This window comes from Leptopilina boulardi, unplaced genomic scaffold (genome assembly GCF_019393585.1).
Source record: "Leptopilina boulardi isolate dan_hultmark-lab unplaced genomic scaffold, ZJU_Lbou_2.1 LbouV2_291, whole genome shotgun sequence".
NCBI classification, from domain to species: Eukaryota; Metazoa; Arthropoda; class Insecta; order Hymenoptera; family Figitidae; genus Leptopilina; species Leptopilina boulardi.
The window spans coordinates 250,091-278,075 of record NW_026137853.1 but is presented as its reverse complement, the minus strand read 5'-3'; the positions used below and the strand labels follow the sequence as shown (position 1 = coordinate 278,075).

General features: G+C 28.1%; 2 protein-coding genes and 1 long non-coding RNA gene across 8 annotated transcripts in view; 2 read left to right on the top strand and 1 right to left on the bottom strand.

Moving 5' to 3' along the window:
• Position 1: 1 nt before the first annotated feature.
• LOC127282203 (transmembrane protein 256-like) lies at positions 2–2,990 on the top strand. 2 transcript variants are annotated; one of them, XM_051306336.1, is made up of 4 exons: positions 2–390; positions 566–710; positions 790–911; positions 1,108–2,990. In XM_051306336.1, exons 1-4 carry the CDS (start codon positions 292–294, stop codon positions 1,249–1,251), a joined length of 510 nt encoding a protein of 169 aa, XP_051162293.1. In that variant the 5' UTR covers positions 2–291; the 3' UTR covers positions 1,252–2,990. The 2 variants fall into 2 exon arrangements, with proteins under 2 accessions (XP_051162293.1, XP_051162294.1); XM_051306337.1 differs by having other exon boundaries at positions 4–381.
• LOC127282194 (E3 ubiquitin-protein ligase TRIP12) lies at positions 1,848–20,134 on the bottom strand. 5 transcript variants are annotated; one of them, XM_051306313.1, is made up of 22 exons: positions 20,115–20,134; positions 17,127–17,504; positions 16,684–17,001; positions 15,294–15,380; positions 13,060–13,432; positions 11,949–12,139; positions 11,335–11,508; positions 9,601–10,643; positions 9,254–9,426; positions 8,716–9,113; positions 8,367–8,607; positions 7,741–8,146; positions 7,278–7,466; positions 6,906–7,091; positions 6,583–6,774; positions 6,281–6,474; positions 5,739–6,161; positions 5,165–5,417; positions 4,802–5,047; positions 4,330–4,659; positions 3,802–4,120; positions 1,848–3,644 (listed from the first exon to the last, which is right to left on the bottom strand). In XM_051306313.1, exons 2-22 carry the CDS (start codon positions 17,473–17,475, stop codon positions 3,448–3,450), a joined length of 6,282 nt encoding a protein of 2,093 aa, XP_051162270.1. In that variant the 5' UTR covers positions 17,476–17,504; positions 20,115–20,134; the 3' UTR covers positions 1,848–3,447. The 5 variants fall into 5 exon arrangements, with proteins under 5 accessions (XP_051162270.1, XP_051162272.1, XP_051162269.1 ...); XM_051306315.1 differs by lacking the exon at positions 20,115–20,134 and adding an exon at positions 19,276–19,683 and having other exon boundaries at positions 11,353–11,508; XM_051306312.1 differs by lacking the exon at positions 20,115–20,134 and adding an exon at positions 19,276–19,682.
• A 1,019-nt stretch (positions 20,135–21,153) lies between these two features.
• Positions 21,154–27,985, top strand: part of LOC127282193 (uncharacterized) — a 150,359-nt gene continuing 143,527 nt past the window's right edge. Inside the window, exons 1-2 of the long non-coding RNA XR_007843168.1 lie at positions 21,154–21,348; positions 21,914–22,054. This is a non-coding gene — a long non-coding RNA (uncharacterized LOC127282193). The remainder of the gene's footprint in view (positions 21,349–21,913; positions 22,055–27,985) is intronic.

The following is a 27,985-nucleotide window of genomic DNA, read 5'->3' as shown; positions in this document are numbered from 1 at the left end:
TCAGAGATATATGTTGGACAATTCCCACAGTCACTAATAAAGAAAACAAAACATTAATTATTCATTAAAAAACATAAATTAAATATTATATTTTCACAAAAAAAAAGTAAAATATTTGAAGATATTTATTATCGAACACCTTAATAGGTGAGTGAATGATAAAAATTATTAATGTACATTTGTTTCTTCATCTTCATTACCGGTATAAAAGTATGACATAAAGACCAGAAAAATTTTTTTTATTAAAAATTGTAATAAAAGAACAGTTTTTAAATAAATTTAAAAAAAAAGATGGGATTAAAAGATGGAATCAATTATGTTTTATTTAATAATCCGATTTCATCCGGTACATTTCATATGGCAAAAAGTGCCGCTAATTCTGTAAGTAAAGTATGTATTTATAACCTCACTTTTCTATAATAGAAATTGTTCTTTTTTTTTTGACATAAATATTAACAAAATTATTTTAAATTATTCTCTATAATCATTCTGTTGATAATTGTAGAATTTAAAACAATGTTTTATATTTTTTTTATGTTGTTATTAATTAATACTTTTTTTGCAGATAGGTCTTGTAAGTAAATCAGGAAAAACTATTACAATGTCACCACCAGATATTTATAAATTAGCTGCATTAAAGGGTCCATATATTAGATTAGCAGGTGTTAGTGGTGCAGTGGCAGTAATTTTAGCCGCCTATGGTTCTCACAGTATGTTTTTTTTTTAAACTTCAGATCGTATTATTTTCAGATATTTGTTATTTTCTAATTTTTTGTTTGTTACTTTCAGAGAGATATTCACCGGATGAAAAAGGAATTGAGGAAAGAAGAATTTTTGAAACAGCTTCGAGATATCATTTCATTCACACTTTATCATTATTATCATTACCCCTTTGCAGAGTTCCCTTTTTAGTAAGTGATTATTTATTATTAAATTAAATTTATTAATATTTAATTATTTCTTTACTATTATTATGAAATATAAATAAATTGAATAATTTCATTAATTCTTTATTAAAAACAATCTAATATCTATTATTACTATTTCCTAAAAAGAAAGAAAAAAAAATCCAGTAAAAATAAATAATTGAAAAAATTATTTTTACAGGCTGGAACATTATTTATATCTGGCATTATGTTATTTTGCGGGCCTTGTTATTATTCTTCTTTCACTGGAGACAAAACATATTCTAGGCTAACACCAATCGGAGGATTTTGTTTCATTATGGGATGGTTGTCAATGTGTCTTTAGAAAAAAAAAAAAAATTCTATGATTCAAATTATCATAAAACGTTTAATTTCTTCCATCTGAAAAAAAATTGTTTAAATGTTACGTTCTTTTTTTCTTCTTAGAATTTATAAGAAAACTTTTCATGTACATGACTTTCTATTTCAAAAATGTATTTTTTAAATTAAAAAAAAATTCTACTTTAATAAAATGTATTTATTTATATACCTTACTTTATAATTGATAAAAATAATATAATAATAATTTACTACTATTTTTTGGATTGGGTCCAGATGAATTTTTCTCAATTTTGTTACGACTGCGTTTATTGAAGGACTTCAAAAGAAACAGTGTTTTTTTTTTTTTTTTTTTTTTAAATCGAATTGAAATAAACTTCATTAATTTATGCTAATAAGATCGATATAAATATAACTCTTGTTTATAATACGAATAATGACGCGGGTCCAGATCGAATCACAAGCTTCAAAGATGCTTTCTCAAAAAAAAAAAAAAAAAAAAAAAATTCCAACTCTGTGTTGACTCTTGCAACCATTTATGGTTTTTTCCATCTTCTTATTTTTTATATCCCTTATAATTTATATTAAAAAAAAACAAGAAAAAAAAAAAGAAAACAATCATATATTCACTTTTTTTTAGACTACAAGGATAACATATCGTTTTTTTTTTTTTCTTTATGTATTAACATTGCCAAATTTAATAAACACCTTTGCTCATCATTAGACTAAATACATCATCACTAAAGGAACAAAAAAAAAAACTCACCGAGAGAAGATTAAAACCACCACAATTTTTTTTTTTTAAATAAAAAACCAAATTCATTTCTAGAAATTTTTAAAATCTAAGAAAAAAAAATAACACATTCTAAAGAGAACTTTTGTTTCTTAAAAAAGAAAAAAAATTATATTCTCCATTTTCAAAATTAAACTTAACGGTATTGGCCTTAAAACTAAAATAATATACATATATAGTATATAAATATAAACAATCATTTTTTTTTTTTTTTGATTGCTCGACTCTTTGTGATTTAGTCTAATGATGCCTTGGCGGTACCCTTAAACTTAGAAAGAGAGAGAGAGAGAGATAATTGGACTATCTTACCTACCAAATAGAAATATCAAATAATAAATTGAACGTGGTACATCGATTAAAAATGAAAAAAACGAGAACAAAGTGTCGCACACGACTTTTTTTAGAGCGTCGATGACGCGCGAAGCAACGAAAACACAAGAGATCGATTATACAAAGACGGCAAAAAAAAGAGAAAAAAGAACAAAAAAAAAATAGGGAAAGAAAAAAAATACGAGACGCGTTGCTATTACCGTTTATCGTTAATATTATGTATATATATATTATGTTTGTATATATATATATAGAAGTTTGGTCATGTCGACCATACATGTCTTTATTTTTCTTGAATTACTTTGAAATTTTTTTTTTTTTTTTAATGAATTCAACAGACATGTGTCGATGCGACAAAAGCATCGCTGATATAAAATTTACTTATATATTTTACGGTAAACGCCCTTTTCTCGTTTCATACTTTTATTTTTTTTAATCGGGGTGTGTCTTTTTAATTTTCCTTTTTCTTTCTTTTCTTTTTTTTTTCTGTAACTCGATCTCTAAAGCAGTACTGATTTTTTTGTTTTTTTCTTTTTTTGTTTCATACCTATATCGTATAATATAAAGTATTTATATATATAGACTTGCGTATATCAAACTGCTTCGACGTAATTCTAGGTATTTACAATTGTCTTCAAAATTGTCTGTCTCTCATTTTTTGTTTTCTTTTTTAATTATTATTAATTTCTAAAAACACCGAAGACAAATACCAGACCACAACGACAAGCACAATCCATGTTTGAGATTATTATTATTATTATTATTATTATTTTTATTATTATCATCATCATCAATCACGAACCCCTTTTTTTTAAGCTTGGCCCAAAATCGAAATGGGTTTTTTTTTATTATTACACGTGAGAAATCGACATTAAAAACTAGAAAATTTATTAAACTGAAATTATTTTAAAGAGAAAGAAAGAAATAAAAGAAAAATTTTCTAATCACATTATAGGTCGAATTCAATCTGTGTATTGGTTTTACGGTGATGGGAGATAGAGAGAGAGAGAGATAAGGGGGCGGCATTGGCGCGAAAATGTGAAGAATTAGTTTTTCAGCGTGTATTTGTATTTCAAATTTTTATGAAAGATGGAACGAGTGTTGACCCTCGTGTGATGCTATCCTTAATTTTTCGCGCATTATCCGTAGAGACGTGTAATCTGGCAGTTTTAAATAATTCACGCAAGTCATTACGGAAGGCAGGAAATCATCTGCTCTCATTGAGGGATCAAGAGTTTTCCTTACGATCGTTAATGGTGGTGTCAAGCTTTTAAAACCTGAAAATTGACAAATTTAACTTAAGTTCTAAATTTATTTTAATTAATTTTATTTTTAAAATTAAATTTAATTATCATCAATTATTCAATAAAATGATAAAGATAAATTATTTTAATATTAAATTATAAATAATGAAATAAATTTTGTGCATCTTACCACCAACAGGTAGTCTTGGAGATCCAGTGACAAATTGAATAAATTGTCTTTGTTCTTCGCTATTATATTCTGACATGACTTCAAATAAAAATTGTATGGCTCGTGAATCGGGTGTATATCCATGATCGGTTCGACAACAATCGTGTAATGTTCTCACATCCCATCGTCCTCCATTTTGCACGTGACCACAAAAAACGGCCTCAAATTCCTCGGAGAAGAAAAGCTTCAAATGTCCAATTGGAAAGACAGATTCGAAACCTTCACGGAATGCTTCCATTTGTTTAAAAACTCCTTCATATAAGAACCAATGTACCACCAACTGAGAAATTAAATAAATTTTAATTTTTTTCATCATATTATTTTACATTATGAAACAATTCTCTTTATATTGTTAATAATTTTTTTTTTCACCAATATTTGATATTTTCAGATGCTTGTATTATTAAATTTAACTATTTATTAAAAAAAAACTTTTTAAAAATGTTACTTGAGTAAAAATAAATTTAATTTAAATAAAAATTCAATTACCTTGATATATTGATCCAAATTGTGAATAGTGACTGAAATTTCACTTCCACCTTTTCTGAGCTCGATATTTTCATAGCCGGGTAATTCGCAAACAAGACCAAGATCACAGATACGACAGCCGTCCATGTTGAGATTTTCAATTAATTGAGTTTTCTCACTCGGCCGTAAAGTTTGATCTCGTTCAATTGCTTCTTTTCGTCTAACAACTTCTTGAAGTTTGCTTAAAGAACGATGAACATCAACATCTAAATGGGCTAAATCCGGTAAACCCAATGATTGTTCCTCATTCAACAACCAACGATAAAAACTCTTACTAAACGGTAAATCCAACTGAAGAAAATAAACATTTTCATTATTAAAAGATTTAATTCTTTTTTTTTTAATTAATTACTATCATTAAACAAAATTTAGGCCTCGGTCAAAAAAAAGTCGTATAATCCGAGGCCTGAAATTAGGGGTGGAAAAAACTCACCATTCTTGAATCGTAAATAGCTTTTGCCGTGAATTTTCCAAGAAATTTAAATTTGCTTTTTAATTTAGCAAGTTGTGAAACCCTCGTGTTCCACGGTATTGGTGATGGGAAAAGACCATGTGGATTATTAATATAACCATCGTGAGTTGGATTAGAACTTCCGTGCCATAATTCAAGTTCAGCGCGTTGTAATTCTTTAGAAACAAGAGCGTAAAATTCTAATGTTGGTCCTAAGCCAGATCCAACCTACAATTTAAAAAGAAATTAATTTCATTGAACATACGCTCAATTAATTTAATCAAATTAAAAATCTCGTTTATAATTTTTTTTTTTTAATTTCACTACTACATTCTTTTAATTTACCTCATTTTCGTATTCAACTTCAAGAAGTGCTTTACTTGATCCAACTTCTTGAACAATTCGTTCAGCTTCTTTTAAGATATCAGTTCTTGATATTCGTTTTTTATTTCTTTGTAAGCGTGGAGTCACGCGTTCTTGACTATCGGGTCCTGTGATTTCAGGGGCGGAGTCTAAAAGACGTTGGAGCGCACGATCGCGATCAAAGGACGTTACGTACAGTAAAAGTTGCCTCGTATCAAACGGAAACAGGAATGGACTGTGAATTTTAAATCACAAGCAATTAATTTAATTAAACACACTATATATTTATTCTAAAGTTAAACTGCAATTTTTTTCTTTGTAAATAAACAAAAGAAAATAAAATAAAAATCATTTAATTAATCTTAATAATTAACAACTATTTTGTGTTGCAATCAACAATTTTTCTATTATAAGATAAAATTATTTTTTTCCTCCCACTTATGGCTACCATTGACTATTCGACAAATAATAAATTAAATTTTTATTGCAAATTATTGAATTATTAATATCATTAAAAAATTGATAATTAAATTATAATGGAAAATTTTGTTCTTACCAAACAGTAGCGATTTGTTGTAGCCATGAGGGTAGACTTCCAGTGACAATAACAAGAGGATCTTGAAGTTGACGACTTGCTTTTGCGGCAATTTTATTATTGATAAAATCTTGTGACGATAGAAGACTTGTACTTTTTAAATGTGGAAAAAGAACACCCCAATGTCTATTAAGAGCATGAAGAAGTCTCAGTAGGCAAAGTCCATCCAATGATGCATCTGAGATCGTCACAAGTGAGGGTAAAGTTGGCGACAAATATGGAGCAAGAGGACAAATTTGCGAGGGTAATGCTCCATCTTGCCAAAGACTGTCTTCTTTTCTCTTTGAGCTGATTTTTGTACTTTTGCCTTTTCCCTTTCGACTACTTAATTGAGAACTGGAGCCTGGTTTTGGCGATGTGGAGTTTTCGTCTTTATTAATGCGTCTAAAATAATTTTTTCTTATTATCATTTCTTTTTGCAAATTATAAAATTAAAGTCAAGAGTTTTAAAATAAAATTTAAAAACACAAAAATTGTAAAAATTAATTTTTCTTCTCTCTCACCTGTAATAAATTGTGTGCGTTTGCATCCAAACAGCATCTTGACCTAAAGGCGGTTCACTGTCGGCATCAGCTTCGGAATGATCATTTCCGGCACAACCAAACTGTCTAACCGCTTGATAAACAGTCATATCAAATGGTAAAACTTCATTTCCAATAAGTAATTCAATTTTATGTTTTCCTGAATTTTGATTAGGCTGAAAAAAAGGAAAATTCGAAATTTGATTTTTGTTTTTGATATTTAAAGAATAATTTTCTATTAAATTTTATTTTTTTTTCTCCATTCTTAAAATATTTCAACTCACCAAACGATCGTCTGCATCTTCTTCACTATTTTCTTCCTCGCTCGCCATTGATTCGGCGTCTCTTATTTTTTCACACTTTGGCAACATAAGATAGTGTTCTATTGTTTGTACAAGAGCTAGTGGATCTACTTTAACTGGACCACCTTTGCATTGTTTCATACTATTACAGTCCGGATGTCGTACGAGATTGCACTAAAATTTTTTTCATTTTAGAAATTATATTATTTTTATATTATAACTTTCATTGTTTAATATAAGAAATATTTCAAAAAGAAAATAAAACATTTTTAAATTGAATTTTAAAATCGTAAGTTAATTCTCACCTTAAGTTGATGCGTGTTGAAGAACTTTAGAGCACTTACACTGCCCCTTCCAGCTCCAGAACCAGCTGGTAAGTCGTGGACTTTAACTGGAAATTGTTCCAATTGCGCAACACAGCTATTAAGCTTCATGACTAAAGCACCGAATGCTCCAGGATTTAAATCCATTAAATTGTTTTCCTGTTGAATCTGTAAAATTTTTTTCATTTTTTTTTTTAAACACCTGCTTATGAGAAATCGCAAATAATTTCTAATTCATTTATAATCCAATAGTTTTTATTTAATTTGTATCAAATACTTTTAAACATTGAATTGTTTAAATTTAAATTAATAAAAAGAAAAAAATAATAATAATGACTGAGTCAAGTAACTTACAGTCGACTCAGCAAAAAGTTTCCAGAACATACGAAGTCGATCGTATCTATTGCCAGGAACGTCCGTTGTTGTGAGGTAGTTCAACAAAGCTTTGATGAGGCCACTGAAATTCATTTCGAATGGGGAAATATCACTTTCCAAAACAATGTCACGAAGTTCCGTCAACGCTGAAAACATCTCATCCGTGTCCTGTTAAAAAAGAAAAAAACATAATGTACTCTTTATCCATCTTTCCATTTCCTCTTCAAGATATTTTTTTTACAAATTTATATAACGAACAAAATTTACATTCATATTAGTTTAGAAATAAATCACCAAAAAAGTTACTAAGAATTGAAATTACTTTAAATCAAATAATTGAAATTCTATCCAAATAGTCGATAACAAATGAATTGAAACTATCTTCAATTACTTAATTGAAATTATCATTTATTAGTGTTTTAATAGGAAAAAAAAAACTTACGTTCGACTGTAAACGTTGAATAGCTGACGTGAGTCGTGCAAGAACGGTTAATGCGGGATGAGTACATGGCGCATCATCTTGATATCGCGCTAAAAATTGTGAGGCCTGCTCGCGTACCCAGGCTTTCGCTTTATCGCGATTTCCACCTGTTAAACTAGGATTACTTGGGGGTTTAACCAAATTAGTCGACGAACTTGAATCCCTTTTATCGCTACTTGAACTTGAAGATGATGATTTTTTGCCCCATCTTGCTGGATTCAAATTGCCTAAAAAGCGACTGTTCTTTGGCGCAAATCCCGTGAATAAAGATTCTGGTTGTTGGGGTTGTTGCGGTGTACCACTTCCCAATCGTGAGAAACGACTTTTTTTATTCTGACGTTTTCTCTTTAAAACATCTCCAATTCTTCTAAAAAAAATCCATCAATGCATTAAGTCTCTGAATATTCACATTTTTTTTCTCACAATTTCCACAAAAAATATTAATTTTGAACTTAAATCAATTTAAATTTAGACAAATTCTGCAAATTTGACCTTCACAAAAAAAAAAATTGTTTTCTTAAGTTTTTTAAATAATGAAAAAAATAGAGAATAATTTTTTTCTTATCAAAAAGCAAAATGAAACTTACAAGTGAGCGTTTGGCGGAGTGTTGGAATCATCGATACTAACGGTTAAATCACTTCGACTACGAGTTTCCATTGTGGCAGTAAGATTCGGTTTTAATTGGCTCGAAGCTATCGTTCCAAAAAGAATATTGCCATTTGTAATTGGAGAGGCAATTGGAGATGTTGCACTACTAGACGAAAGTGGACTATTAGTTGAAAGAGGAGTATTCGATGGGCCTGGTTGTGGACTCGGCAATGATGTACCTAAATCAAAAGAAAAAATTTCATTTCAATTTAACAAATATAAAACTGAAATTAAAAAAGAAAATTTAATTTTCAATTTTTTTTTTAAATTTAAATAAATAAACTCACTAGAAGAGCACTTGGGCGGTGAGACGCCGAGTGGAATTTCCGGATCGGCCAATTGTCGTACTTGATGAAGAACGCCTTCACGATGAAAATGAACACCAAAAACTTGTGGCAATCTCTTCATGAGAATACTCGCCATTTGTAATGCTCCAATGACAATTCGTAAATCTTGTGAAGCCAACATACCAGCGATATGTGAAGAGACAACTTGATTTTTTAAAACTTCTTTAAGAAGATCTGTTGACGCATAATAAACCATGCGCAATAAAGCTCGCAAACATTTATGTTTAACAGCCGGTCCTGCTGAACTACTGTACACTTCGTACAAAACAGAAAATAATGTTCGAATGAAAGACACTAACCATTCATTCGTTTCAATCACTGGTGGTACTACGTCCATACTGTAAAAAAAAACAAATTAAATGAAAAAAGATCAATTTTTAGGGTTCAACAATAAATTTTCCAAATGTAAAAGATGAATAAAAGTCATTTTGTGATTATTGTTGTTTTTTTAATATTTTAAAAATTAAAATCAACAAACCTAGATGAACAAGTTGGACTTTTACCCTCGGTGGGATTAGTGTTAACTCTACGGAATATGCTTCTAGCCATTCCCATATCTTCATTAATTTGTTTCATCACAGTCAAATCTATTGTATAAGTTCGTCCTAATGTCGACAAACATATTTCGTCTTCTCCATTCTGAAAAGCCATCTACAACAAAGAAAAATTTAAATTCGGATAATTTTAAATTTAAATCAGTTAACGAACAAAGTAACTAATTTGTATCTTCATTCAAATTTTGATTAACTAAATAATTTAAATTATCTTAAAAAATTCAATTAACATCAGGTAATTGTGTATATTTAAATTTAAAAAAAAATTTACCTCGATAATGCGCGAATCAATTGTGCTAAACGGATGACAGCAATGACGTTCATCTCGCCATTCCCAATGAACAGTCTCCTGTTGATTATTCGTCCTTTCCAATAAACTATTAACACTGAATATTCCATCAGTTGGTAGAGGTGGCATTAATTCTTCAATAAGACAAGTAATTTCAAACCATTCTTGCGGTGATCTTGACACAAGTTCAACATCCTCTGTCTTAACTTCTAATGATCCAGTAAGAAGATAGCTAAGAGTAAAAGCAATATTTTGCTGTAATAACAATTGTGCCAAATCAGGACAACGATTTGATATTGCCGATAACATACGAAGAACAGTTATAAAATTTCCAATACTATTCACAGGTGGTGTTATCATTAATAATTGTTGTAAATTTTGCAATAATTCTGCATTAACAATTTTATGAAGCATCACTGGATCATGTTGAAAACTATCCACCAATCTACTGAATGCCTGACAAACGCATTCGACACTTTTTTTATCTTGATTAGCAAGTCTAGTTGTCAATAATGGTAAACTTTCAGCGACAAGATGAAAATCATCGGGATGTAAATTTTGACAGCAATTTGCTGTAATTGTTAATGCGGCGCGTTGAGCTGTGATATTAAAGAAATCGACAAATTTTAAACATGCCGATACACCGCCAGCGTGAAGAATTGTTTTACTATGTCTACGTGATAACATTGCAAGTGCAGTGAGACATTGTTCAGCAACATCCATACATTCAATTGATTCGAGTTTTTGAAGAAAAACTGGAACTGCATCAACAACAACTGTTGATGAACGTGGTAATGCCTCCATCATATATGTTAATGCACGACATGCGTGTGTCATTATCACAAAATTGTGCTCAATTCCAAGGAGATTAATAAGAGCGGCAACAACTTGTTTAACTGGGAAACCAGGTAGTGTATCTTCATTGCCCATAACAAGAATTTCTCCCATTCCAATAACAGCCTGAAGTTGTTCACCCTCATCATCGACGGCTTGTAATCCAGCAAGAAGTTGTTGTGCTTTCGCAGCTGAAAATAATTATTAAATTTTCTTTAATGTTAATCAAATTTCTAAATATCGCCAAATTCATGTACAGGATTGCTACGGTTTTTAAAATTTCACACATCTTTTTTTTCTCAATTCCATAAGCCCAATTTTTATTTTACATAAATTTCAATTGTCCAAATATTTAGCAGAAAAATTACGCAAATTTAAAATTAAATCTAATTTCTAATTGGTGGATTTTTTCTGACAGATATTTGTTTGGACAAACGAAAGCTAAAAAAAAATAAAAATTCGAACAAATGAAAAATTTGGCTAAAAAAGAAAAAAAGTGGAGATTATTGTGAAAACAAACATTTTTCGTAATAAAAAGTTCGAAAACCTGAAATTTTTGTTAAATGGAATTTCGGTAAAATGAAATTTAAGTTCACTAAAGATTCTCTAAAGCCTTGACAATCTATTTAATGAAATATAGATTAAATGTTTTTAAAATAATTTTTCTCGTTTAATTTAATTAATTTTGTTTATAAATAGGATCTATTTTTTAAAATCAAAGTAGCAAAGCAAAAACTAATGTCATGATGTCAATTTGAAAAATAGGAAATTAATTATTTTTTAGAACGATATTAAAAAAAAAAGAAGATACATGACAGAAAAAAATTCCACAATTTCAAGTTTTCCATAACCGTAGCAAACCTGATGTAATTATTTAATTACCAGAACTTGCGCCCATACTTCTGTTGAGCAAATGCTGCATTCGTGGACCAAGTGCTCCGAAAACGTGGGGTGGAAGGCCTCTTGCTTCGAGAAGTGCTTGTAGTCTTCCAACTTCGCCATCGTCACTTTCACTGTCACCTGTTGTCGCTGACATACCAGAGGGACCTCCGCTTGCTGAAATTACAAATTCTTTTTTCATTTATTTATAAAAAAAAACAGAGAATTTCAAAATATATAAAACTAACTAAAAATTCCAAAAAACTTCATTTGCTTTCACTTTGAAAATAACTAAAATTTCTTCTTGAGTTTTAAATTCTAGAGGATAATTGTCACATTATACAATCCGGTAAAATCACGAGTACAAAACAAAATACAATCTTTCTATTGACAAATATCCAAGAAAACACAAAAAGAATCTTTAGAATCTATATATTTTACTTTTATCGCAATGGTTGTAATTAAAGATTAGATAAGAAAATGAACTTTTCCTCAATCATTTCCGCAACTAAATTTTACAATAACATATACACGGAATAAATATATATTTATAAATTTATCCAAAAAATTAAAGTTATTTGGAAAAAAATCATATTCTCTTAAAAATAAATGTTTACCAGTTGCTGAACTTGCTGTTGATGCTGACTCTTCGCCTGTTGTGCTTAAAGTCAATTGACTGCTGGGGGCAGACGATGCAACTGATGCTGGGGTTGTACTATTTGTAACTATATCAAATCCTGAAATTAAAGTATTGGCACCGCCAGAAGTTGTTTCTAATGCCTTCCGGGCTCGCGACGAAGATCGATGTCTGTAATTAAATAAAAAAAAAAATAAAATATTAAAATTAAAAAAAGCATTTAAAATGAAAATTTTCCAGATACTACAAAATCTAAATTAAAAATACTGTGGAATTTTGGAATATTTTTTTTATTATCAGATTTATCTCAAAGTTGATAAATAAACCAAATTTTCACACTAAAGAATTTTTAATTAAGAGAAATTTTATTTAATCGAATTTTTTTATAACAAATTTTCCAATTCACCGAATTTAACAGAATTTTTATAAAATATTTGAAAACTGTTGTTCAATCGAATTAATATGAACTCAAATTTTTTACTTAGCAGAATTTTTAAATAATTTAATTTTTTATATAACCGAATTTTCATTTTAAAAAAATTTATATTTAAAATTTAAGTTTGTTCAAAAGCAAGTTCTATTAAATAACAATTTGATTGGAAAAATGAAAATTTGATTAAATGTAAATTTTATTAAACTAAAATTTGATTGCATAAAAATTTAGTAAAAATAAAAAATTAAAACAAATTTCCAATAATTGCAGGATATTTTCAAAATCAAAAATAAAATTCCATGAGATCTCCAAGGATTTTTCACGTGTTACCAAAAAACCTTGTAAAATTAAACCATCATTTCCCAAAAATTTAGTAAATAACATTTTCCAACCTATTCAGATTTACGAAAATTTGAATAGAAAATCTACCTTGGAAAATTTGATAAAAATTCGAAACTTGAACTTTTATTTTTTTTAGTGAATATTTAATCATAAAATTCTAGATAATGTTCATTTGTTTTTGAATCAAAAACAATTTTATAAACCCCAAGAAGGGATTTACAAAAAATTTTCTTTTTTTAAAAAAAGAATTCTTTTCTGATCCTCTCATTTTTTGGGCAAAATATTTTTTGTTTTTTTTTTTGGTCTCATTTTATACCTTGAGCTGGAACAAGAACCAGATGATGAATCTTTCTTGTGATGCTTCCCGGAAACTTTGGTGGATGGCCAATCCTTGGTTTGTTCACCGACAAGTTTGACACGCGAACGCAATAAATGTTTGTGCGTTGAATTTGAGAGTGGCTGAGGGTTGGCAGCGGCGGCAGACACAGATGGATTGGCAGTGGCTGCTGTAGCTGTTGTGCCACTAGTGCCTGCTGCCCCCTCATGTGCCAACGCCCCCCCGCTACTCTCTACAGAGTTGCTGGCTGCGTTACCCACTCTGATGCTTGACTTAACACCAAAAGCTTGACTACTACTCGTACTGCTGTTTAAGCAGCTACTACTGCCAGTTCCACTCTGGCTTTTGTTACCTGCACAAAAAAACAAGAGCAAAAAAAAAACAAAATTAGCAAAAAATTTTCATTAATTTAAAAAAAAAAATTATCATTCATTACTAATTAGAACTGCAATTTAAATAATGAGTGCCTTAATATTATTTATATATACATGATACGAAGAATAAGAATTTTTTTTTTTTCATCGAGTCCAGTCCACAATAAACAAAAATTTAAGACAAAAAAAAAAGAAATTGGAATTTGTTTTTAATTTTTTGAATTCACTAGTTCGCTAACTAAAAATGTGACTAAAAAATAATTAGGAAAGTTATTTTTTTCATTTGCGTCTATTTTATCAAATAATTTTACCCCGAATTCTCTTTTGCAAAAAGTAAAAGAAATATTATCTTCGAAGGAAGGTGAATATAATTTTTTTCCATTGATTTTGAGAAATTTTCTCAATTTTAGAAATTTTCTTTTATTAAAAATCAAATATTTCTAAATATTGAATAAAATTCGAAGATTAATAATAATTAATAACAGAAACAAAATCTACAATACAAATAACAATAACAAAAATAAATTCTTGAATCGGAAACAAATTACATAACACAAAAGCAAAATTATATAACATTAACAAATAAAATTATACACAACAAAAAATGACTTTTATATTTAGATTTTTTTAAAATTATTTTTCTATTATTTTCTTATTTATCAATTTTACTGTTAACAATTTAATTATTTATTTCACTTATTTAATAAGTATTCTGAGAAATTCGTATCTTTCAAATTATTATTGAAAACTATATTTAAATGAAAAAATAAATATTTTCAATAAACCCTAAACAAAAACAAAATGGTGAGTTTTCTATTACGAACTCTCACTATTAAAATTATTAAATTCTTATTAGTTGAATGAATTAATAATTAAATGCGTGCAAAAATCGCCTAAGAACAGGTTATCACACCTGTGTTTATTACGAGGAACATTTAATAAATTTGGAATTTTTTTTTGTTAAAACTGAAAAAAAGTTTCAAATCACTTAAAAAATCATTCAATTAAAAAAAATGTCAAATGCAAAATCGCGAATTATTTTTTCACATAAAAATATAATAAAATGGGAAAATTTTTTAGTTGATTGAAAATGTTCATCTCATTTAAGCACAAGTTATACACTTCCTTTTATTAAACAATCTTGCGGGAATTGGGAACCCAGTAAAGCATATGATGCATAAGGAAGCTTAAATTAATCATAATTTTATGCACAATTTCACTGAGATTGCAAGCATCACGTATTAATGAATTAATATCAAGAATTATTATTACAAAAAAAAGAGAAAATACTATCATTAATTAAAAAAGGGAAAATTAGAAGACAACCAAAGGTTAATTTTTTACTACCCTTGAAAATTACAAATTACGTAGACAGAAAAATAATTTATTTGATTTAAATAATCGGTTACTTGACTATTATCAAATAAATATTTATTCCTATCAAAATCTTATTTTTCTAAGCAAATGGAGCAAATTAGCCAAAGTTTGTCCTAAAATTTTTATTGAAGGCAACACAGATATGACACAAAATGCGAAAAAATAGAATTCACTTCTAGTTCTTTTGAAAGAAAAAAAAAAAAAAATTAGAAAAGCCGATAAAGATTAATGATAAAAGTGTATAATTTTAACGAGAGAAATTAGACCTTACAAAATTTGGATAAAGTCTGCATTTTCTTTCCAAATATATTTACAATATTACAAAAAAAGGGTAATAAGGAAACGTCCTTTATTATATACGCATTCTGCGAAACATTTCTATGTACAAGATGAAGAGCAGAAAGTAAATAGAGAAGGTAAGGTTTTTTTTTTCTAGACAAGCAGCTGATTCCTTGAGCTTACCTTCTTGATGATAGGTTTGTGTCGATATGGGAAAAAGTGCCTTTACAGCAGACACAAATCCATCCAGACATTCGCTCATCCTCTGGCCTATGATTACAGTGTCTTTATATGACTCTTTTTATTCACAATAAATTTCTATCTTTATATAAATATATTTTTTATAAATGTGTAAATATTTTATTTATAAAATAAATTATATAATCATTACAAAAAAATTAATTCGACACTTTGGACCCACAGAAGCGTCAATTTCAATTAAAGGAAAAATTCTTCATTTAAAAAAAAGAATCATTAGAAAGAAAACGAATCTAGTGACCAATTTTTTTTCCACTATTTGCTTATTTGCAGACTGCACTCTTATAAGTTTATTCTGAATTAATTAGAAAATAATTTCTAAAATTTATCAGTCAAAACGAAAATTTAATTCTAGATATCGCTTTTTTAATGTAGTTTTCCCATTTTTATATTAAAATTAATCCCTTTCCGATTAGTTTTCAATTATCTTTCTTATTTAATAAAAGCTGTTTTGTTTTCCCTTTTTGATATTAGAATTAATCCTTTTCCAACTCGTTTTTGTAAAAAAAAAAATTTTAATTCCCTTATTTAATTTCAAGTAATATTTTTACTTGAAGTTTGGCATAAATTCTTAATATATGCCACTGGGCCTTAAAGGGTTAAAAGATAAATGTCCCAATTACTGGCATGTGATTGACAAAAACGATTTAAACAATTGAAACCAGTTTGAGAAAGTGGACAAATTAGAGCAAAAAAGTAAACATAGAACTAAAGCAATTTGATTTCAATTCAAATATGAATTGTTACAATTAACGCCAATTTCGGGAATAGATACTCGAATCAAAAACTTAAGTAAAGAATAATAATAAAAGAAGGAACAGAATTTACCATTTTAATAAATAACAGTGATAACGGTAAAAATTAAATAAAAAACAATTTTTCCCAAAAATAAGGGATAAAAAAAACTAAAGCAATTTGATTTCAATTCAAATATGAATTGTTACAATTAACGCCAATTTCGGGAATAGATACGCGAATCAAAAACTTAAGTAAAGAATAATAATAAAAGAAGGAACAGAATTTACCATTTTAATAAATAACAGTGATAACGGTAAAAATTAAATAAAAAACAATTTTTCCCAAAAATAAGGGATAAAAAAAATAATTTTAAAGTACACAAAAAAATTACAGAATTGGGACATTTACTTTTTAGGTAAACAATTAGAAATGATTTTTCAGTTTTTGAAAAACAGAGAAATGTGAACTCTTCCTTTTTTTTAAAGGCAAATTAAAAAAAAAATGTTTATGAAATTTAGAATGATTTGAATAGGTTTTTTTTTTGGAAATAAAAGAAAAAAAAATTTCTTTTCCTCACCTCTGCCTTTGGATGTAGACGGATGATTAGAAATAGAAGTGCTGCTAGATGAAGGTGTCAAGCTACTATTGCTCGTGATTGTTTTTTTATTATTGAGATTACTTGATAGGGGCAGTTCGATTCCTGTGTTTGGTTTCGATGAAAATGGAGTATTTATCAATGCACGTGATCGAGTCCTTGATGCGACACAATCAACTGCCAAATTCAAATCGGAAGAGCTATTTTTCGTTGTATTACTTCGAATCCGAACGTTGCTTCCTCCAATAGTGCTCAACTGCTGCTGCTGCTGCGACTTTTGTCGCTGTCTCCAATCTGTATCTAAAATAATTACAATTGAGTCAAGAAAAAAAAATTGACAGAAAAAAAACATTTGCAAAAATATGTTTATTAAAAAGAATACTTTTTTTTGGAGTAATGACTATTTTGAAAATTAATTTTGTTACCTAATAATAATCCTAAGCCAGTGCCATGTCCCTTACGCTCTCCTCGGGTTCGACTTTCACCTTTTAAAGAATTATCAATAGATCGCCGTTGCGATGATGTTAATGATGATGACAATGATGATGAAGTTGAAGAAGTTCCTTGAAGAATTTGCAATGGCTGTGGTTCTCCAACAGTTTGCTTACGACGTTTCTCTTCAAGCGTAATTGGGACGGCACCACTATTATGTCTCTTTCTGTTTCCACTGCTGCCACTGCTAGAGCTTTTCCCCCTTAATTTAGAGGTGTCTGCTGAAGCATTGGCCTTCTCTACAGACCCCCCAGACAACGACTGATCTTGTTGATCTGCCATAGATTAATCGACTCATGCCACTATTCTGCCTGAAAAATGGAAAAAATTCTCAATTTTCCTGCAAATTTTCTCCAAAAATTTACAAATTATAAAAAAAAGAAATTTTTTTAAAAAAATTAATTAAATTATTATTTATTTATTTCTAAAAATAACAATTTAATATTCCATGTAAAAAATACTATTTTATTATAAATTTCAATAGTAAAAAAAATATTCCCTTCGAATAGAAAAAAAATTACAAAAAAAAAAAATAATTCCAAGTTTATCAAACGAAAACTACATTTCAGTTTTTATGATTCTATTTATATTTCTAAACACATTTTTTTTCAAATACTACCAGACCAACAGTGAGAATTTTTCTGAAAAAGAAAACATTTTTTTTTATCAATCAATTTAAAGACGTGAAAATTACATAAAATGTACTTTTACACCTGAAACTATAAGAATAAAAGTGTCACAACAGTAATTCCAAATTTAGAATTGCATACACGAGATTTTAGAAAAATTATCCATTTTAAAAAACAAATGCACAAAATAATAAAATCAAAGACTTATTTCCTAATTAAGTCGCAAATATTTTAAACATTTATCGTTGTTTTTATTTCTAAATCATTTCTCATGATTCTGTTATGAATTAACGATGAATACTTTAATAAAATCAATACAAAATTAGAAAATCAAATCCTAGAAAGAAAATAAACAAGTGATAAAAATAAATTCAAAATATTCCTAAAAATCAAATGTAAATAAAATTCCTAGCTGAAAAATTAAACATAATTTTTGAAAATTTAAAAAAAAACCTACGAATTAACAATAAAATTTGATACAAAAAATAAATAAAAATTTCTGTGTAATAAAAAATAAAATATAAACTCGAAAGCAAAATATAATTGAGACAATGGAAATGAAAAAAAAAGAGATTAAAAATCAAACAAACTTGACAACAAGACAACTTGTGTGACGTTGTTACAAAAACTGCTACAAACATTGACTTGATAAGATAAATATACAAAAGAAAGAGTAAAAAAAAAAACCTATAGAGGTAAAAAAACAAAAATATGAATGATGCATTTTCATCATCTTGTGATATCCCAACATTTCATAATCTTGCACCATGAGAGGGAAAAAAAACGAAAAAGGGCCTTGTGAGGTCAAAATGTAAACTTGTGAGAAAAAAAAACCGATCGACTTGTCGGGACTTGTCTAAAAATACAAACTGGAATTGTTCTCCCCCCCTGCTAGCGTTGGACTTTTAAATCCCAACGAAAAAAAAAATAAAAAATCTCACAACTGTTTCCCTTGGGAATTGCTTTTGGCTTATCTTGTCGATAAATAAAACTGCGATATAGAAAATTGACGAAAAGAGCGATGCGCAATTCGTGTTTCGTCGTCATCGAGCGATAGCAAGTAAACCCACCGAGAATCATAACACTTGGAAACAGAGACAGAGAGAGAAATATATTGGGGGAGAGCCACACGAACTTTCCAGTTCATGAAAGTATTTATATTGACGTTGCACTAGGTTCACACACTTTCATTAGGGGTCAAATTTTCGAAAAATTGAAACGAAACACTTTTTTTGAGGCCTTCACAAAAATATAAACTATAAGAGACAAACAAGTAACAAAGGTTTACAGACACACAAGAGTCGACAGGCCACCATTTGCCAGTGAGTAATGGAGGACGAGTTTTTTTTTTCTCTCTCTCATCTGGCTCTGGGTGCATAGGTATAATGGTTTTTTTTTTGCATTTAGAAAATTGTAAATATAGAAAAATGAATAAGATATTAATATGATTTACCTGAATGTCGGAAAAACATGCTCGGAGCATTGCGAGCCGCGAGGAAAATAATCTTTTCTCTCGCGCACTGCTGCACACACGATGATGAGGACGACGACGACGACACTCTTACATAGAGAGTTAGGGAACGCACACGATTATATGAATTTTATATATGTATACGTGTCGACTGTCTTTATGTTGGCCTACGGTGAGAGAGTGTAGACGCGCGCGCACACACTAATGTAAATGAACAAGGGAAGGAAACATGGAACACATGCTCGAGGCCGAGGAGAACACACACACAACGAAAAACCAGCTTGTTACGAAGCGAGTAAACCGAATGGTCGAGAGAGGAGTTGGTTAGGAATTGAACGACTGGTATAATAGAGGTTTGTGTTTCTTTCCTTTCCCCCTTTTGGTTGTGTTGTTCGATTCAATGCCAATATTGACTAAGAGCTGCCATCTTGCAAAAGTTTCGAGAACTTTAAATTTTTTCTGATGCTACCTAAAAATTTCCTTCCAAAAACTTGCTGTCGGTAATTTTAGAAAATTTTCACTTATTCCACATTATCACCGAATTTAATAAAATGACAAAAAAAACAATAATTTAGTTTCACACATTAAACCAAATTCTTTTGTTTTACTTTATGGAAATCGAAAAGTTATATTTAGGTTAGGTTATCCAGGAGTGAAACTTTCAGAATGATTGTAACCTTACAAATACGAATAAATTAAATAGAAATAACGATATTTGTTTGAAGAAACACACAGTTAATCGAAAAATTATAAAACACTTATTGTTTTATTAACTGCAGATAAATAAAATGATAAATTCTGTTTATTTTGACGCTACTTACAAATTCTCGATGTTGACTGTGGTTGACACTGTTTGGTTTCTTATTTTGCCGTCAGATGTCAGGTTAGGTACGACATGACTCAAATTACATACTCTAAGCGGGAGATCGGAGAAATTCAAATTGAATGTTTTGTTTTATTTCTAATCTATTAAATATAAAAAAATTGTATTTAAATTATTTTTGACATTGTCTAATTTTTGTATGATTTAATTCTCATTCTACTTTATTTCTTATTTCAAACAAAAAACAAAATCAAATCAAAATGAAGGTTGGCATTTTTTTTTATTAATTTATTTACAAGTACTTCACATATTTAATTAATCTTTTTTTTAAATAAATATATAAAATTAATTTATAACAGAATAAAAAATTAAATAGATTTTATTTACGAATTTTAATATATGTATCTCACTTTTTGAAAAGAAACCGGAAGTGAATATTATTTAATGGTTGGTATCACTTCACCACTTTTTTGACCATTGTCTATGTTCATGAATATTTGATACATAAAAGAAAGTATAGAAGAAAGTGTGATAAACAATTAATTAATAGATCTAGTAATTAAACTCAATTAGTGGTTTTAATTTAAGTTTGTTTAATTAAAAACATGAAATTAAAATAATATGTTCCATAAATAGTAAGTATTTTAGTTATAATCATTTTCTAAAATATTGCAAAATTACTATATATTATAGTAGAACAATAACAACTTAGCCTTAAAAATGTGGTTTTATAAAAAAATTTAATTATATACTTTGGAATTAGATAATAAAATAAGCTAGTAATAATATTTTAAAATATAAATTTGTATAATGTACGTAAAGACATTTCTATTGATGAAAATATTAAAAGAAATGTTATTTTTATCTAATTCAAAACAAGAGAGCTGACAGGTTTTTTTTAAAGCTTTTTATAAAAAAAATTTTGTTTACTTTTATTTATTTATTTTTCTATTTCGAAATGTTAATTAATTTTATGTAATTAAAATTAATATTTTGATATGAATTTAAAATTTCGCGGGAATCAAAAAAGGGTTCCGATTTTGTCCGCTAGGCGGTGCTCGACATGGACAATTCGTCGTTTTCGTTTTCCATCGTTTCCTATTGTTTTTTGGTTTCTTCAGTGAATTATAAGTAATTATTAGTTATTTTCATTTGTTTTTGCAACTTTTTACATATTTCAACACGTTTTTGATATTATTTTCAAGTATAAATTGAATAAATTACAACAAAAGGTGAGTTAAAAACGTATTCCATTGTTTGCAAAAACTTCCTCAACAATATTGATATTTGATTTCTTCCCTAACGTTTTTTGTTATTTTTTCACTATTTTTGTAAACTATTTCTGATTGTTATAAAAAAATATGATAAAAAAGTTCCATTGATAATTGTTTATAGTGAAAAGTTCACAGTAAAAATTTGTTCATATCGATTATTGATTTTTTTGTGTTGTTTCATTGTTTATGTACCATTTGCAATGTTAACAAACGCAGTTGTAATATTCAATGTAAAAAGTTGTTTTTTATTCGTTTAATAGTAAAAAATCTTTAAAATAAAACTAAATAGTGAAGTGTTTAATTATGCAAATAAAATATTAGTAATTTATCAGTTTTGAGTGAAAAAAATTAACATCAATTTTTTATTTTTTGAGGTTAGTTTTATAAATTTTTTTCCGCGTAGATAGTAAAAAATCAATAAATAAATTAATAAATACTAAAATATAAAGTTTACGAAGAATTTTTTCTTCTGACAATTAAAATTTATCTAGAAATTATTAAATAGAAAATTATTTTTTTTCAGATTGAAAGTCCAAATTGCATATTGAGAATAAATATCGAGAAAATGAGTGAAGAAGTTTATAAATTGGAAAAATATTATATAAATTGAAAGTTTTTGATAAAAATGAATCGACACAATTTTCTATGGCGGAATGAAAAAAAGGTAAGAGTTTAATTATTGCATGAAACATTATATATTTTATGGGAAATTGAATAAAAATTTTAATACTTGTTTATATTATTAATTAGATAAAATGTTAATTGTTTAACTAATTTATTGAAACTTAGAAAATTATCATTTTATCATAATAAAATCCTCAATAGACGAGGAGATGCATAAAAAAAAATTTGAAAATATTTTCCGAATTTGGAGAAAGAAATTGTCAAACAAAAAATAAATAATTACATCTCTAATTTCATTTAGAGAACAAACATCTTTAAAATTCGGTTTTCGATAGTAGTATATTGTCTTTCAATGATAAATATTTATAACGCTCATATAAGTGAGAAGTTTTTGAAGATGTTCAATTTCTCGAGAAGAAGAATTGAAAGATGTAGATATTATGAACATATACATGTCCTCATTCGTATTTGAAGTTCTCTTATATGTGTATACATATTAAGTTAGTGGTTTTCGAAGAAGTTTGAATGTATATGTTTCAGAACTCGCTCGTCTTTCCTCTCTTGTGGTTTCGAGTGACGGCACTTGCACCTGTCTGGCAAGCGGCGCCAACACCCAGCGCAACTAATTCCATTATACATATATATATATATATTCGATCCAGAATCATTCCACAATGATCACTCACACACACGACTTAGAAATACACCTGATGATGATGATGATGATGATGATGATGATGAGAAAAATCCGGTTATCTCGAAAGAAACGATCGCTGATCCCACATCCTTGAAACCGGTTCAACCGTTCCAATCCCTCTCTCTCTTTCTCTCTAGAAATTTTTATCAGGACAGAAGCCAAATTACAAGCTTTTTCCATTTTAAGAAAAATTTATTATTCGTGATTTCTTTTTGTTTCTTCTCCGAAAATTCCAAAAATCTTTGTTTTTTTTTTGATTTGGATAAAATTCATTAAAAAAATGTATAGGAAAATTAATAGCAATAACAGTTTGAGAAAATATTAATTTGAGCAAAAAAATAAAATTGATAGGAAAATAAAAATTGAAGTTATATTTGATAATTTTTTTTATTGTTTCCGGAGATGGGACTACTTGCAATATGGAAGCTTCCAACTCGTTCCCGCTCAATTACCTCTTTCTCTCTCGACCACAAAAATTAATCGGTCCCTCCTCCCGCTTCACGCCTCATGTTCTTCTCTTTCTCTCTCTTTTATTCGTTGCTTGGCCACCGGGACGGGATAATTAAAAGACTCGATTCATTTTGTTTCCTTCTTATTCTTTTTTTTTTTTTTTGCTCTCGCAAACATGATATAAAATAGTAGGGTGTATTCTTCCTGCAATTCTTGGGACTTGGGTCTTTTCTTAAAAGCTGAATCTCCCCCATTTCTAAATCAAAATCAAAAGACAAACACCTGGTCTTTTACCGACAAAGCAAACTGAACGTCAATTAATTTTTGATAGAATTCGTGGACTTATTTTCAAGTAATCAAATAAGGTGTAAAAAATTTAACTCCTTTTTTTCACCGCTAATTTATAATTTTTGCTTTCATTAATTATATATACGCACTGAAAAGGAGAATTCTAATAAATATTAATGAATGGACACTGAAAAAAGTGTTTGTTAAATATTTAAAAAGAAATTTATTTTTAATTCCATCTTTTGAAGATTTAACAGAATTTTTTAGATTTTAAGTCGAATTCGGGAATTTTTATTTAAAATTCTTTTTTCAATATCTAGAAAAATCAATTTTTAGAAAATTAATCTAAAGATTTTGAAGAAAGAAAATGTTTTTTTTTTTCATTCTTTTCATTGGCTAGAAATTTTAATTTCCATAAAAGCTCACAGTAATTATAAAACTAATGCCGCGGGGGAATTTCAATAATTATCGAATTAATGGACTGCATACTGAAAATATGCATCTGCTTACAGTTGGTTGCAGCCATAAGAGAGAGAAAGAAAGAGAGTGTCAGACTACCTGGTAGCACGATAATCACCTAATTACATGTTACTCTGGGAATGAGGCGTCGATCGAAGAAACGCTTATCTTTTTCGCGTTTATATTGGTTTCTTCATCACAGTTTGATATAATTAATCGATTCCCCCCTTCATCTTATTTTTTTTATGCAGAGAAAGTCTGCTACCGCTATATAACTTTTCCTTATGCGATTCTCTCTTAACGGTTCGTTATTAGCGATTTAATTATTCAGATAGGAACTTATTAGTTGTAATTTAATATATATATATATATATATATATATATATATATATATATATATATATATATATATATATATATATATATGAAAGAAACATGTACTTGAGAAAATATTAAATCGCATTATCTCAGTATGACAGCTTGCAGAAATGATTTATCATAACGTCTTTTAGTATAAGGTCTCAAGTTTTACGCTACTCATAATAAGAAGAGTCAGTTACACCTGTTGTTAGTTTATCATCTCTCACAGGTTCCACTAACCGAGTTCATCTAATGACAACAACATTACAGATAGCTTTGTGTGGCTTTCACATTTATATAATATCTTCTCACGCTTGTAAATTTCGTATAATTTAAAAAAAAAATATTCTTTTTTTAAACTGCATAAAAGTTTAAAAAAAAATTTTTTTTGCTCTTGAATTTATTTTTTTATTACTTAATTATCTAAAATTAAAATACAAACCACGTTATTACTAGCAATTCAAAATAGAGTATTTATTAATAATTTTCAAAAAAAATTCGATTTTAGTCATTCCGGGCCCTAATTTAATTATTTTGTTAAATAATTATTACAATAAACATTTTGTGTTTTTTCTTAAATATTAATAGACGATTCTAATTTTTATTCAATTATTATAAACAATTGCCTATTTTAATCTATGAAAAGTTATTTACAATTATTTTTTAATTTAGTTAATTAATATTTTGTCAAATTATTAAAAAAACAAATTTTATTTATTTAATAACTTTTGAATTAAATAAAATTCAACAAACAAGATTGTAGAAAATTTTTCAGTGAATAAAATGAGCTATTGTTTATAAAAATTAGAATTGTTAAGTAACTTTAAAGAAAAAAAAAAATGCTTAATTAATTATTATTAAAGCAAATTTTAACTCAAAATAATTTTTTTTTAAATTGTACATTCAAATTAAGGTGAAATTAATTTTAAATATATTTTTAGTTCTGCATTGAAAAAAAAAAAATTATTTCATTCAAGTAATCGGTTACTTGACTATTATCAAATAAATATTTATTTGTATCAAATAATTATTATTTGAGATGATATTTGTTTCAAATACAGAAATTATTGGTTCAAAGACAGTTTATTTAATTCAAATAAAAAATATTTGGTTCAAATCAATTTTTATTTGATAATAGTCAAGTAATCGAGTATTTAAATCAAATAAAATTTTTTTTCAGTTTGTTAAAAATTACTTTTTAGTTTGAGATTACGTCAATGGTTGGAACCTCTTTTTTTTAAATCTGAATACTACAGTAGATTCAGAACGCTAAAATTAATATTTAATTAAAATTCACCTCTCTTTTTTACCTATTTTTCAAGAAAATTAAAAATTTATTGTATCAGGAAATGGAAAAATTGTGGTAACCCTGTAATTTAATTACTATAAAATAATTTTTTTTTTGAAGGAGAATGGGAATGATGAATTTTTTGAATTAAGAATTCAACACGAATTTAATGAAACATTATTAATTTTTTCGGGTTTGAAATAGTAATTTTTTTTTAATTATTATTGAAGTAATTACCTCCTTTCCCCTTTGTATCTGAAAGTTTTATTCGCGAAGAATTAAAAACCGTAAACGCTATTTCTGTATGACAAACACGTGCGTAAAGGGAATTTCATTCTTCTGCGGTTGTCTTATATGCCTTTAAAAATTCCAAACTTGCTCAATTAAATTCTACATTCAATATATATAAAGTTTCGACTCTTGGGTGTAGTATATATATATATATATATGTTTTGTCTCGATGAATTCCAACGCTATATAATGCAATATCTGTCGACATTGTTGAGTACCTTTTTTTATATATATTATAAAAAAGTAGATCCCCGAGAGGCGTATATATATATACATCTGTTCTCGTATCAGCACCATATATATATATATTCTAGTGTAAGGGTATAGCTTTTCTGTATTAAATACTCGTTGCTTGGGCGCCTCATGTGTTGGGGGGATGAATTATACAGCAAGTAACCATATATGGACCGTGGAGTTCCAGTGTGTTGAGACGACACCACCACGAAAAGGATCCCTCTCTTTTCTTATATATACGATGCAATGCATATACACGACCGCATATCAAGGGTTCTTATTTTGCTTCACTCTTTGGCGAACAATGTCACGAAACTACTATATACTCTCTTGTTCAGTGCGGATTTAGGTGCGGAGAGAAAATAATTGGAAACGTTAACAAGCAAATTGTACGTGTTGTGGATAAACAATTATTATTATTGGTTTCTATACAATTCTAGTTGTATATCTATGTAGAATTAGTTCCTTGATTAGTTTTTGCTAGTAAAAAAAAAATAGATAAATTCTTCAAATTCCCAATGGATTTTTCCTTTATTTGCAAAAGGTTGTTCATTGATTGTAAATAAATACTCTTTTGCTTTTAAAGCAATATAACATCTGCTATGCATATGAGAAAATCTGTTAAATTAGGTTTTATTGAGGTATAGAAGATTAGGATGAGTCTGGCTTATGGAACCTCTATTTTATTAAGATAGACAACTTTTTGGGTTTTTCCGAATTGTTTCCAGTACCTGATTTTGAGGTGTATACCAAATTGCATTTCTTGCCTTAGGAAAAAAAGTATTTCCGTATTTCTTACAGTAATCACAATTGGTACTCTTTTTACCTAATATTAATCTTTTTATTAAAAGAAAAATCAACTGACACATTTGTGATATTGTTTCGTGGTGAGAACAGATTATGATAAATCAGGTTCTATTTGTTTTTTTTTCAAATTGAATATCTATTAATTTACGGTACTTGTGCCGTAAATTGAATGTTGATACAGTACTGCAATTATACCTTTTCCATTAATATCTTTATATAAACTTCGATCCACAACTCTATCCTGTTTCATAAATAAATACACACATATGTATATACGGTTTACCTTGTGCCAATTGTTTCAAGGTCTCATATTGATCATGCAGTATTTTTCAATCAATCGTGTATGTGTGAGGAATTTTTTCACACCAAAAGGGAAAGGATGAGGTATTTTAAAATATTTTTTTTAGAATGTTATGATTTATTTTTTGGCTCGCACATATATTTTAACATCCTTGGGGTGTATTTTTAATATTTTTTTTAATCAACAACTTCTGGTATTGAATTTGCTAAGAGGAGAAACGTTTCTCGTGGTCAAATGCTGGCGCCGTAATGTCGCATCGTATCGTTTCATACACAGACTCTCAATATCAACATATATATATACATAAGAGATATTTACGTTGAAATCAAACGCAGGTATACGCAACGAAACATTGTACTTAAAGCAAATTGATAAGACTCCACGAATTAGACTATATAAGTATAGTATAACAAAATACAGTTGAATTTATTACAAGCATATTGCACCAATAATTTGGCAACTTTTCAAAAGTAGAAATCCCGTGATAATTCCAAGCAGCTGACAAACGCATAATTTCGTTAGAAAATTGTTTCCCATCAAAAACAAAGTTCAGATTGTCAACATCTTGATTTTATGATTAATAATCTTTGTGAAATTTATAACTTAGGCAGACTATTTTATTGCATTTTCTTGCACAAAATAAACCTAAAAGTGTAGAAAAAAATTGACAGCCCGATCCGAATAGAGGAACACCATTTTTATGACCATTAAAGCGATTTTCGTCAAAAAAAAATTTTCAAAATAATTCAATTTTTCTTAGGCAGACTATTTTATTGCATTTTCTTGCACAAAATAC

Bases quoted from the DNA above. Each gene is read 5' to 3' on its own strand.
- LOC127282203 (XM_051306336.1), top strand. From the start codon at position 292: ATGGGATTAAAAGATGGAATCAATTATGTTTTATTTAATAATCCGATT. The intron at 391-565 runs GTATGTATTTAT...CTTTTTTTGCAG, and splicing joins CCGCTAATTCTGTAAGTAAA to ATAGGTCTTGTAAGTAAATC. The intron at 912-1,107 runs GTAAGTGATTAT...TTATTTTTACAG, and splicing joins TTTGCAGAGTTCCCTTTTTA to GCTGGAACATTATTTATATC.
- LOC127282194 (XM_051306313.1), bottom strand. From the start codon at position 17,475: ATGGCAGATCAACAAGATCAGTCGTTGTCTGGGGGGTCTGTAGAGAAG. The intron at 7,467-7,740 runs GTAAGTTTTTTT...CTTTTTTAACAG, and splicing joins TTCAACGTTTACAGTCGAAC to GACACGGATGAGATGTTTTC. The intron at 6,162-6,280 runs GTGAGAGAGAAG...AAATTATTTTAG, and splicing joins ACGCACACAATTTATTACAG to ACGCATTAATAAAGACGAAA.